The sequence below is a fragment of the Typopeltis vanoorti genome, chromosome 12, assembly GCF_054136105.1.
Source record: "Typopeltis vanoorti isolate ZY-2024b chromosome 12, IOZ_Tvanoo_1.0, whole genome shotgun sequence".
In the NCBI taxonomy this organism is placed as follows: domain Eukaryota; kingdom Metazoa; phylum Arthropoda; class Arachnida; order Uropygi; family Thelyphonidae; genus Typopeltis; species Typopeltis vanoorti.
The window spans coordinates 11,351,804-11,365,133 of record NC_143560.1 but is presented as its reverse complement, the minus strand read 5'-3'; the positions used below and the strand labels follow the sequence as shown (position 1 = coordinate 11,365,133).

Here is a 13,330-nt window from a genome sequence, read left to right as displayed (position 1 = left end):
TCTCCAGTGACTGCATTCCAATTGCCCATGACAATGAGATTCTCTTCAGTTTTGGTGAGTTTTATATTGAATGCTCAGTATCAGCCTATGTTTTTTCAACGTTGTCATCACTGTGGTCACTGGTGAGCATGTACACTTGTATTATTATTATTATTATTATTATATTTGTTAGTTTTGCTTAGAGTTTTACCATTATCAGTATTCTGCTGTATTTTACTGATTACTCTACTTTCCCATTCCTTATTGGGAACTATTATGACTCCATTTTTTGCTGTCACATCACCTGAATAAATGATTCTATAGCCACCACTATCTTAAACAGTAATGAAAATCATTTATCATGATGAGGCTAAGAGATGATAGATAGTGGACAGCAGAGAGGATCCAGAGGCAGGTAACCAAGATAATGGTGGGCTTATGGAATGTTAATAATTAGAATAGATTTGTGGGAATGCACCTTTCAAAGTTTATAACTAGACAAAAGAAGAAAGGATACAATTATTATTATTATTGATATACGAGCACCTCCATGGAGTCTGAAAACTCATCATGGGAAACCCAATCTATCCACACAATTCATACCTTTCCTTGAACCCATTAACAGACAAACTCTGGCAACCCATTCCACTCATTCACAACTCTCCAAGCAAAAAATCTAGTCCTCACACCCTTACTAACCACACCTTTATTCAACTTCCAGGAATGACCCCTTGTTCTGGTCCCCTCTATCCAAGTGCTGAAACATTTCCCCTGCACGGCGATGCAGAAAGCCTTGCAGGATGATTTAAATGGGCTGTCAGTATGGGCAAAAAGTTAATGGGTGTCAGTTTAATGTCAAGAAATGTAAAGTTATGCATTTTGGGATAAATAGATTACAAGCCATGTATCACATTGATGGCACTGTACTCCAGGAAAAAAAATGAAGCTAGAGATTTAGGGGTAGTAGTGGTAGATAGTTATAGTATAGAGAACGTATTGCTATTGTAGAATACATTAACAAGTAGATATAAGTTGTTATTCCTCTTTGTAAGGCCTTGTTATGCCCACATCTGGATTACTGTGCTCTGTCTGGTTCCCTGGGTTTCTTGGGGATGAGGAAGAGTGGAGAAGATTCAGAGGCAAGTGACCAAGATGGTGAGTGGCCTGTGGAATGTTTCCTATGAGGATAGATTGAAGGTGTGTGGATTGCAGAAGTTGGTTGATAAGAGAAAAAGCGGGATATGATAGAAACATTTAAGTTGCTTAAAGAGTTTTATAGATAGATGCATGATATCAGAAACGTCCAAATGAAGATCTGAAATTTTATTTTTGAAATCCAAAGTATTTTTTATAAGTATCAGTTCTAGTTGAAGAGGAGAGTAAATTTGATAAAAATTTTGAGATTTCTGATACTTATAAAAATACTTGGAATTTCAAAAATAAAATTTCAGATCTTCATTTGGACGTTTCTGATATCATGATCAGTTTAGATGTTGTTTCTTTATTTACAAATGTGCCTCTTTCTGAAAGCATTGAATTACTACAACAGGAATTTCCTTCAGACATTGTAAACGTATTTGATTTTGTAATACATTCTGGTTATTTTTTCTTTAAAAATAAGTTGTATCAACAAATTGAAGGAACAGCAATGGGCAATCCTCTTTCTCCTGCTATCTCCAATTTCTTTATGGAACATTTTGAACAACGTATCTTTGACAACATTTCTCCCAGACCTACTCATTGGTTCAGATATGTCGATGACATTTTTGCTGTATGGAATGGCTCTTCGGATGAACTTCAACAATTTCTCACTAAGTTAAATGCACTTCATCCTAGGATCAAGTTTACCCTAGAAGTAGAATCAAATAATCCATGTGGAATCTCATCACCATCCCAGTCAAAAGGCAGGAACTATTAAAACACTGGTTCATTGGGCCCACTCCTTTTGTTCTTCAGACGATTTTTTACAGAAAGAACTACAATATATAACTTCTTCCTTTCTATCTAATGGTTATAAGAATTGCTTCGTTAAAACTTTGAGTAGTTTTAATATGTCTTCCTCTTCAAACACAAGAAATAATGCGCATTCCTATCCCTTATGTACAAGGCATCAGTGAATGTATAGCAAAAGTTTTAAAACCACTGAATATTTTTGTTGCCTTTTGGCCGTTTAGAAAAATCTCCACCTTTCTCACTTCTCCTAATGACAAGCTTCCACATCTTAATCATCCAGGTGTCTATCAGATTCCGTGATCTTGTGGATTATCTTATTTTGGACAAACAGGAAGATCTACCTCTATTCGGCTAGAAGAACACCAATCTTATATTGAATACTTTAAACCTGAAAAGTCTGGACTTGCAGAACATGCCATCTTCACTAGACATAGAGTTCATTGGAGAAAGACAAGAGTTCTTCACAAAAGTCAGTTCCTCATGGAACGCCTTTATAAAGAAACATGTGAAACTCTACTTCATTCTCCTAACTTAAACAAATCCGACGGCTTACATCTATCCCCTTTATGGGAGATAGTACTTTACAAATCAGCTAATCTTTCCTAACTTTTTATTGTATTGATTTTTTTTTTTTTTTTTTTTAAGGAAATTTATTGACCTTTTTAGTTATCTTACACCAGCTACTTAGATGGCACTTTTTGGAATTGTCAGTTATTGTTTAATTTGAGCTTAATATGTACTGAAGATGCGTGTGACACACAGGTGAAAATGATACTATTAAATAATCTTTGTACCAGAGTTTTTTTCCGTTATTAATTTTGTATCGATATGTCTACTCACGGTATACCTCTTTTAAAACTTTTTACTCTACTGAATTTTGCATCATCAGCAAACAACTGAATATTTCCTTTCAGGTTATTTCCTATATCATTTATGTACAGTAATGGTCCCATCATTGAACCATGTATCACACCACACAACACTAGTCACCTGTTTTTGCCTCTATTCTGCCCCTCCATATACCACTTTTTGATATCTGTCCATCAGTCACACTCTTATCCATTTAACCAGTGTCATATCTATCCCCATTTATTCTAATTTGCCTAACAGAGTTCCATGTGATATTCTCTCAAATGCCTTTGAAAAATCTGGCAAAATCATCATGCAGCTGTTTCCTTTATCCAACTCAGCTGCTGTTAGTTACTCTATTATAAAAAGTTAGTGAATTACTAAGGCATGATCAACCCTTCTAAAAGCCATGTTGACTCTCATACAGTATCATATTTTTATCTACCCCCCCCTCTTCTTGAATTCTATTTTTGACTAATTTTGCTAGTACTTTTATTGCCACACCTGAGATACTGATTGGTCTATAATTTGCTACTGGAGCCATACAGTCTCTCTTAATGCAAGGAAATTATTTTGCCCTCTTTTCATTCTCTTGGAATTCTACCGGAGCTGAGACTTAAATTAAAGAGCCTAGTCACAGACATTGTCAGTTCCCTTGCACATTCTCTCAAAACCCTAGCTGATATCCCATCTAATCCCACAGCTGTATTTGCATTGAGATTCTGCAATATCCTAAGAACCTCCAATTCATCCACTTCTGTTCCCAGTAACTGAACTATTTTATCTGCTTCTGTATTAAAGCAGTAACTGAACTATTTTATCTGCTTCTGTATCCTCATGACCATCATCACTCATTAAGGTTAATCTTCTGTAGTCATCTTCCTCTTACTTGCCACATAACAAAGAACTCTTTGGAATTTCCTTTGGCCTGCTCGGCTAGACTCTTCTCATAATTGGATTTTGCCTTGCTTGCCATGCTGGTCACCTTTCTTGCCTGAGCCTTGTACTGTTCATGAGTTTGCTGGTCATCGTTCTCTTTATATACCTTCCACGGCATTTTCTTCTTCTGCATCTCATGCTTAATGATATTACTTATCCATCTAAATCCTACCCGATTAACCCTCCTTTTCCTATGTATACAATTTAATACTGCTTCCTCTAGATGACCCTTAACTATATCCCATGTACTACTAACATCCTTACTCTGCAGTGTTTTATACCATGGTACACATTTAAACTTATTCCTAAGCATGTCATAATCACCTGCCTTGTAGTTCCACAAATACCCCTTCTTGATAGAATATTTATCATGTTTTACAATCTACCAAGTCAAGGCCACATGGTCACTTTCACCAATTGGAGGCGTTGTCACCTTGGTTATGAATAGCTCTTCTATTCCTATGACCAGGTCCAATACTTTCTCATCCCTAATCCACTCCATCACACGCTGCCTAAGTAATTATCTCTTATCAGGTGTATAAATTCTGTTTCCTTCTTGCCATGTGATCTTTCTTCCTTCCAGTCTATATCTTCATATTTAAAGTCTCCCATAATAATCACTCGACCTCTACTCATTGTATTAATTTGGCAATGCATGTCTTCCAGATCATCTGTGGAACCTCTCTGGGCCTATAGCAACAACCAACTATATATTTTGTCTTACTGGCCTTAATGTTACACCAGATTGCTTTAAATGAACAACCACCCTCCTGCCTGTCTCCTCTTCTTTTTGATTGCAATTCATCTGCTATCATCAGCAGTACTCCTCCCATCCTGTCTTCTCTATCTTTCCTGAAAATACTAAACCCTTCACATTCATTCCCTGTAACTACATCATCTGCTGTTAGCCAAGTCTCACTAATGCCTATAACTTTTGGCTAGGTTGCACTAACCAATGCGAAAAAAATTTCTTCCTCTTGTTCCTGATGCTTCTAGCATTAGTATATAGAAATTGGAAACTGCAGCATCCCTTTAGTTCCCCACTCACCTTTACTTTCTGAATTGACCAATAGAAACATTAGTTGGTAAGAAAATTTTATAGTATGAATGCAAAGTAGATTTTCTAATATATAGTATGTTGGAGGACAAGGGATCAGGATCATTCTTGTAAAAACAAACAGGAATACAGTTGTTGGAAGTTTTTTTTTTTCACACTTGGTTAGATTGTAATAAATTTAATTTAATTTAATCCTTTATCCAAATGTAAGCAAACAATCTCAAGTATCTGCTTCCAAAGTGGAAGCAGATACTTCAGTCACAAACTTTGTTTGCTTACACTTGGATAAAGGATCAAACTAAATTTATTATAGGAATACAGTTATTACAATTCGTGTGTAGAGGCTTAAGTGCTGAGAGGACATGTTGGAGGCTTAATGGATTTTTTACAACACTCAAAAAGAATTAAAATAGAATTTAATACTGCCTATATTTCGTCCTAGTCACTAGGACATCTACGGGGATTACAAAAACAATTAATGTAACATGCACACACAAATCTTACAATAATAAGCCCAACCACATGGGTGACACTAAAGTCCTATCTAGGTGGAGCACCCTCTAAGGGCGGTAGTAGGTGGCCTGGAATGTAAGGTGGGATCTCTGGTGATGAGTGTTTCCCAAATCTTCGGAAGCTTAATGCAACCGTATTTATTAAGATTTGGTTGGTTTCTGAGAGCTGCTGCTGCTTCTAAGAAAAGTTTCTCTTTCTTGAATTTGCTGTGGTGGAGCATGGTGGTTTTCTTCCATGATACTCTGTGGGTGGTGTCCAAAACATGGTCAGCCAAGCCTGAATGGCCATAGTTGTGTTTATAGATGTAAGACTTGTGTTCCTCCAGGCGGATGGATGATGATCTGCCTGTCTGTCCAAATTACGCCAGCTTACAGGAACAGGGTACTTTGTAAACTCCAGGCAGCAAGAGAGAGAGGAGGGAGCTGATCTTTCGTAGAACGGATAAGGGTAGCAAGTTTGCGGTAGGGCTTATATGCTGTGTGTAGGTTGTACTTTTTTAGTATCTTGGCTATTTTTTCAGATGTGCCACGGATGTAGGGTATGGTGATGGCATTTTTAAAATCTTGTAGACGAGAAGGACGGAGAATGGGGGATGAACTGATTATTTTTTTGATACTGTGTTCGCTGTAGCCATTGGAGAGGAAAGTGTTGTGTATGTGGTTAAGCTCAGTAGTAATGGCAGTTCCACTGGAACAAAGATTGTGGGCTCCCTTAGTAAGAGTTTTGATGATGCCATATTGTTGTGAGGGGTGGTGGCGGGAGAGTTTGTGAATGTATCTACCTGTGTGTGTGGGTTTTCTGTATACAGTGAAAGCAAGTGTATCATTAGGCAGGCATGTGACGGGTGTCTGGGAAGGGTAAACAGTTGTTCTTTTCCTTTTCCATAGTAAACTGGATTCTTTGATGTAAGCTATTAAGATGACTGAGGAAGGAATCTAACGTGTCTTGGCCATGAGGCCAAATAGAGAACACATCATCTACATATCTTAGCCAGATAGAAGGTTTGAGTGGGGCTGAGTCTGTGGCTTGTTTTTCGAAATCTTCCATATAGAAATTGGCAAGGGGGGTGAGAGGGGGGAACCCGTGGCGGTTCCCTCTATCTGCTTGTAGATTTTGTTCTTCCAAGAGAAATACCCAGAGTTAATGGCAAAGGAAAAGAGATCTAAGATGCAAGAGAGAAAAACGTTTTCTAAGCGAGATAAGGTGTCAGTTAAGGGAATATTGGTAAACAAAGAGGAGATATCAAAGCTTACCAATATGTCTGCATTATTCAAGGTTAAATTTTCTGTGAGGGCTTTAAAGTAGGTTGAGTTTTTTATATAGGAAGTGGACCTTCCAGTTAGGGGGTCAGAGAGTTGGCCAGCTGTTTGGACAGTCTGTAGCAGGGTGCATTGGTGGGATCTACTATAGGTCTGAGTGGGGAATTGGGTTTGTAGATTTTTGGTAAACCGTATATTCGGGGGGACGGGAGCGGAAAGGTTTAAGTTTTTCGTGATGTCAGGGGGCCAGGAGGTTACTTTTTTAAGTAAGATTTTTAATTTCTTGTGTTTTTGTGGGGTCGTGTTCTAGTGGGATGTAGGTAACGCAATCGCAGAGGATAATTGGTCATTTTACGATTGTATTCACTGGTATTAAGAACAACTGTGGCATTACCCTTATCCGCTCTGGTGATGACGATACTTTTTTCTTTGCATAGTTTCAGGATAGCGATGCATTGGGCATACGATAAGTTACTTTTTGGAGGCGAAGAATGAGCGAGGATGTTGGCTACGTCAAGTCTTATGTTGTTGGCTATCTCTGATGGTAAGCGACCGATCCCCCGTTCGATGTTAACCATAACATCGAGCACCGGTACTTTCTTCGGAGTGATGGCAAAATTACAGCCGAGGCAAAGGACGCTGACGGCATCGTCGTTGAGCCTTTTGGAAGAGAGGTTTACTACTGTCTGGAGCGGTTGAATTTGTGGTTGTAGTTTAGCTTTAACCAGGTTGCTATATTTCTTGACGTGTTTATTTTTTATTTTTTGAAATTCTTTCTGTGTGGAAGTTTCCGAAATGCCACGAGAATCGACCAAAGTTCAGGGTTAAGAACGGTGGAGAGCTCTGAATGTAAGGAGCCAATGGCAGCATTCGTCACCGAGAAGGTGGCATTAGTAGAGGCGTACTTTGTATGGACAGGCAGATCAGCATCCATCTGCCTGGAGGAACACAAGTCTTACATCTGCAAACACAACTATGGCCATTCAGGCTTGGCTGACCATGTTTTGGACACCACCCACAGAGTATCATGGAAGAAAATCACCATGCTCCACCACAGCAAATTCAAGAAAGAGAGACTTTTCTTAGAAGCAGCAGCAGCTCTCAGAAACCAACCAAATCTTAATAAATACGGTTGCATTAAGCTTCCGAAGATTTGGGAAACACTCATCACCAGAGATCCCACCTTACATTCCAGACCACCTACTACCGCCCTTAGAGGGTGCTCCACCTAGATAGGACTTTAGTGTCACCCATGTGGCTGGGCTTAGTATTGTAAGATTTATGTGTGCATGTTACATTAATTGTTTTTGTAATCCCCGTAGATGTCCAAGTGACTAGGACGAAATATAGGAAGTATTAAATTCTATTTTAATTCTTTTTGAGTGTTAAAAAATCCATTAAGCCTCCAACATGACAGTTATTACATAATTTATTAACATAAAAAAACTTCATCTTTTGACAACACCTTATCCAATTGTCTTCTGCCTGAAGAAAGGTTTATTTCTGTTATCTTCACAGAAAATGAAGTAAAAATGGCTGTTGCAATTAAATTGCTAACTTATGGTATGCATTATATTTGAGCATTTGATTGAAGACCTTTTAGAGATGTACAGTGTTCTCTGTGATGCCTTGTCTGAATATATCTATTATTACTATAGGATCTGTACCTAATGGCAAAGCAAAACAACTAATAATTCAGTCTACTTGTTTTCAATAAGAGAAAATGAACATTGTGCAGACATATAGTTCATAAGAGACCAATCTTTCTTCCCATGCACTATTGGAAAATAGCTGTATTCCAAGCAGCAACGTGGGTTGGAATAGTTTTTTTTTTTTTTTTTTTTTTTTAATTATATATATTGTGATCTCTTAATATCCAACCTTCAAATGAACAAACTTTCAACACCATTTAATTGTACCTTCATTTATGCCCCCTTCAGGTATCCAATGAGCAATTGGATAACTTAATTGACCATGTCATAATATGGTATAATTGACCATAGCACATGATATAATTCCCCACGCACTACTAAGTCTCTTGGAACATTTGCAGCTGCTGCCCAACATCCCTTTACAAGTACACCTTGAAACCCACAGAACAAGTTTCTTTTCCTCTTCTTCCATTATCCCCGCTACTGCTGTATTGTAGAACAGTCTTCCCCCTGATATTTTTCAATCATATCAATTTTAGAAAATGTAATGAAGGTAAAAATAGTGTAAGAAATTAAATGATGCAGATAATTTTATGATATTGCTCTTTTATAATATCGGGGTCTGTGAATCATTACAATTTTAATTGAATTATAGGTAAGAGGTTACATCTTATCACAGAAAAAAAAAGAATGTCATCTTCAATCTACTGTTGATCAACTAGCAGCTCATCGTAAAATGCTTCTTTTAAGATATAAAGCCCTACTACAAGGTATTTTTTCTGTTATTATTTTGGAAGAGTTTTTATTATTTTAAAATATTTTATTTATTGGATTTAAAAAATTATTTGATAGTTTGCCACTACTGCTTATTTGATAGTTTCCCAGTAGCTGAGGCCCAGGGTGAGCCTCGGCTACTGGGAAACTAGCAGGTGGTGGATTACGGAACAGCTTGCAGATATGTAAGCCAGCTGCAATGAGGTGAAACCTGAGCAGCCCCAAACCTAGGCAGTAGTGCTAATAGGGCACTATCAAACACTGTAACATGGTCAGGTTACCAAGGTAACATGGTAACCTAACCATCCCTTGGTAACATGGGTGGGTTACCAAGGGATGCGTTCGGGTTTTAGGCAGAGGGACCTGTCTGAAAAATATGTTACGGTCTCCCTTAGACACTGTTGTGTCCCACTTTATGATTATTATCCTATCTAGTGAAATTCTTATCTATATTCAACTTTGATCTATGTACGAGATATCACCCCAAAATTCAAATATTTAAGCAATTTCTCCCCTTAGTGTCCCTAATATTTATATTATACTGCGCCTTTTGGGACATTTAGTTTGTCGAGAAGGGGTCTTTGCAGACGCTCAACTTCCTCTTTAACTAACTTAGTGGTTTCCTCAGTTCTGCTATAATCAGGTTCTGGGGTTCTTACAGATAATGTTCCTAGTTGTTTCATCACCTCATCTAACTGATCCATAATGGGTTTTTGGAGTATTTCTATCTCTTGTTTTATAATAGCCCTGATTTTATCTGAATCAATATAAGACACTGTCAAATTGTTTATCTCCTGCTTATTGTCTTCAAGTGTCTCTCTTGTCTTAGATCTTTCTCTCCTCTCCTTACTCTCTTTAATATGTCCTTGCCCCTTTTCAGAATTGCCCTTCTCTTCAATTATGTTTATTGGCCCATGAACATGTGCGGGACGAAGGTCTCCAAGCAATTGTTCACGTTCCTTCACAGCATCTTAACATTCTCTTAAATTGGATAATCTCTTATCGAATGCCGTTTCCTTTAACTCAGGTTTGACTCCCTGTCTGAATTGTTGGAAAATGGCCCAGTCCAAGTGAGGCTTTTCTTCACTAAGGACACTCAGGGTACTAGCTATCGTCAGTAACCTGTTATGGAACTCAGCCCCATTTTCCTTTTCCTTCTGAGAGCACCTCTGGAGCTTCCATAAGTTAGGTCTCAAGCTTCCCAGTTTTGAGAACTCAGAAATTAGGACTGTCTTAAATCGGGAGTAATCCAGGGTTTCCTTGAGAATAGGGGAGGAATACAGGAAAGTTTTAGCCTTTCCCACCAGTTTACTTCGGAGTAAGACTAGCAACCGAAAATCAGTCCATCCTCCAACTCTTCTAAGCTCTTCTATGTAACTAAAAAAATTTAGAATGTCATCAGTCTCCTCGCCCGAAAATTGTGGGAACACCTGCTGTGGGTTAATGTAGCGAAAAAATTCGCTGTTATCCATGCCTAAATTACTGGAGGGTTCAGTCATACTTGCATCCAATTTACACTAATAAACTCTCTAAAATTCTCAACAAAACTTAACTAAACTTCTACCTCTCAGTTGTCTGATCTGCACCCAAAACTAGCTTGTTGTGAATAGCTTGTAATTAAGATTTAATTAGCTAAACTAAATCCTGTCAACTGCGCCATTTATGTTGTGTCCCATTTTATGATTATTATCCTATCTAGTGAAATTCTGCTTATCTATGTTCAACTATTATCTATGCACGAGATATCACCCCAAAATACAAATATTTAAGTTATTTCTCCCCTTAGTGTCCCTAATATTTATATTATACCGCGCCTTTTGGGACATTTAGTTTGAGATATAAAATACAAAAACAAGGAGCAATCACTAAAATATGTCTGAATGTGAAACAATATTGCAGTCGTGACACTTTATCTCGTTTTTTTAACACATTAATTTCCCGCATGATTAGGTTCATACGTTTTTCAAGTGGTGCATTGGGCAGCAATTTCAGACAACTGTTTTATCAATGAACAAAGGTTTATTAATCTCATTAGTATGGTACAATTCAATTTCTAATATAATTCAATTCAATACTAAGAAAACATTTACAAATTAACATTAGCTTATCACAAGTAATTTGGCTATGATCCTATATGGGTATTACGATCATGTCGCCATAACAAATTCAACACATAAAATCATATGTATAATCCCAGATCTAATTAACACCTTAGTTAACCCTTAATTTGTCTGAATATACGCTATATGCTGTAGCACATGGACATATATGATCAATTCACTCTATTTAACTATCCAAAACTATGTAGATTAAATTATCCTTTCACTGTGTTAACACTTAACTTTGACGTTTAAAACTTTCCTATAAGTTACAATACACATGAATAAATCTCAGGACACATAATTACCTATATAATATTAACAAGCATACTTTCATTATAATCAGTCATGTACTAAAGTCCTAGTATAAATTTCCTTAGTCTCTTCAACAGTTCAGTAATAGAATAATGATTACAATTACAGACAATTTTCAGTTAACATGAGATTTTTACAGTACCTTTTTCTCTTGAATTTTCTATATTGGCCTCTACCTTTTCCCGATTGTACTATCCTGGTATGATCTTGCCTATAATCTGTCACTCCTAAGTTCTTTTGGCAATAAACTGTGCTTATGCGATCTTAACCTTTCGTACTTGAATTAAGGACACTTTTAGAATCATCTATACAATGGCTGTAAAACTCACCACGTGGACACAGACTTCTTTACAGATTTCCTTTTTTTTTCGTAGTTGTCACTGGATTATGAAACACATAGATAATACCTTCTTTCCTTTAGCTAAATGGCATTCCTCGTTTCTTACCATAGGAAATACGGAATCGAAATCCCTCTCACTATTGTTTCCTTGTTGTGACGATGGAGATTAACTCCAATCCTGCCACTCAGGAAAACCACGTGAAACCTATACAAAGGAGCTCGTGAAGAAACTATCCAGGAAAAAGCCTTCTGTGGGGGGTTTCTAACCCTTTTATACCTTGACCCCTAACGGCACCTTCTTTAATTTCTTTTCTCCGCCCCTTACTTGATTCGACTTCACAGACTAATTAGGATGCCGTTTTTCTGCCAAACATCCTATGGTCGGCGAGCCCGTGACGATGTCTCAAATCCGGGAATTGACCCTGAGCGATAGTCTATTGTTTTTCTTTTGCTAGCCTCTAAATTAATCCCCCTTCCAAATTTTTAAGAATTTACTTAATATTTTAATCTCTAGCCTCTCACATACAATTTCTTATGACTAATCCTTCCTTTCTGTCTTACTTAGCTAATATTTTTTTTTTTTATATGACAACACTAAAATATTCCTTCTTTTATTAGTTAGTTCAACAAACACTTTTTTGTTATATATTTTACTTGGGATGCAAGAATATTTTTCTTTCTTCTAAATAATTCATCTATTAGCTTTTATACAGGGGTTTTATTTTGTTTTCTCTTCATGTTACACCATGATGGCTGGGAATTCTACATTCTTAAGGTATCAGGGTGTAACAACACCATTCCTCAGCACTCTGCTAAAGGAAACTCCATCAATGGGCCCGCTACCTGTTTGGGAAGGTGTTTAGGGGCAGCACAAAGAAATGGTTCTGCAAAAGGACTGAAATGGCAATGACAACGGCACCATACTATGGCTTTAGGCAACTGGAACATTTTTTCTCTGACAAGGAAGCAAAAGGAACTGGTCGACGAAGCCAAGCGCTACCAACTAGATCTCACAAGCCCCCAGCTGTCAGACTGTGTTGCTGAGTGGATCCCATTGGGGGTGGGAGGTGGGGAACAGGTATGTGTGTTAAGGCTCTGGATGAAAAACTACAACTTGGCTGTGGTGCAAGCCTATGCACCTAATCTGGAGTCAGAATACTCTGTCTTCTTAGAGGAAGTGGATGCTGCTTTTGACAGGATGGCAGACATGGAATCAATGACTTCAATGCACATGCTGGAACAGATGACCAGACATAGAGGGGGGTGTGGTTGGGAGGAGAGCCTGACCTTAATGAGAATGGGTTGAAATTATTGGACTTCTGCTGTACAAACAGCTTGTCCATAATGAATACCTTCTTCCAGCACCGAGAAGTCCATAATTATACCTGGATATGCTTGGACAAAGGTCTCTGATTGACTTCTTTATAGTCTCAGCAGACCTATTTTCCTCAGTACTGGATGTTCGTGTGAGGAGAGGGGCAGAACTGTGAACTGACCACCACCTTGTTGTCTGCACTCTACGGCTACAGAAACCAAATGCTACCATCAGTGCTGGTAGACCTAAGCAGCTATACCATGTGAAATGGGAGGCATTGGAAAAT

The 13,330-nt window shown here is 37.8% G+C and overlaps 1 protein-coding gene across 1 annotated transcript in view; it reads left to right on the top strand.

The window, feature by feature from the left end:
• Window positions 1–13,330, top strand: part of LOC150100577 (uncharacterized) — a 123,648-nt gene that overhangs the window by 59,063 nt on the left and 51,255 nt on the right. Inside the window, exon 3 of the mRNA XM_090401487.1 lies at window positions 8,857–8,971. Within this exon, the coding sequence (XP_090257613.1) occupies window positions 8,857–8,971 (115 nt within the window). The remainder of the gene's footprint in view (window positions 1–8,856; window positions 8,972–13,330) is intronic.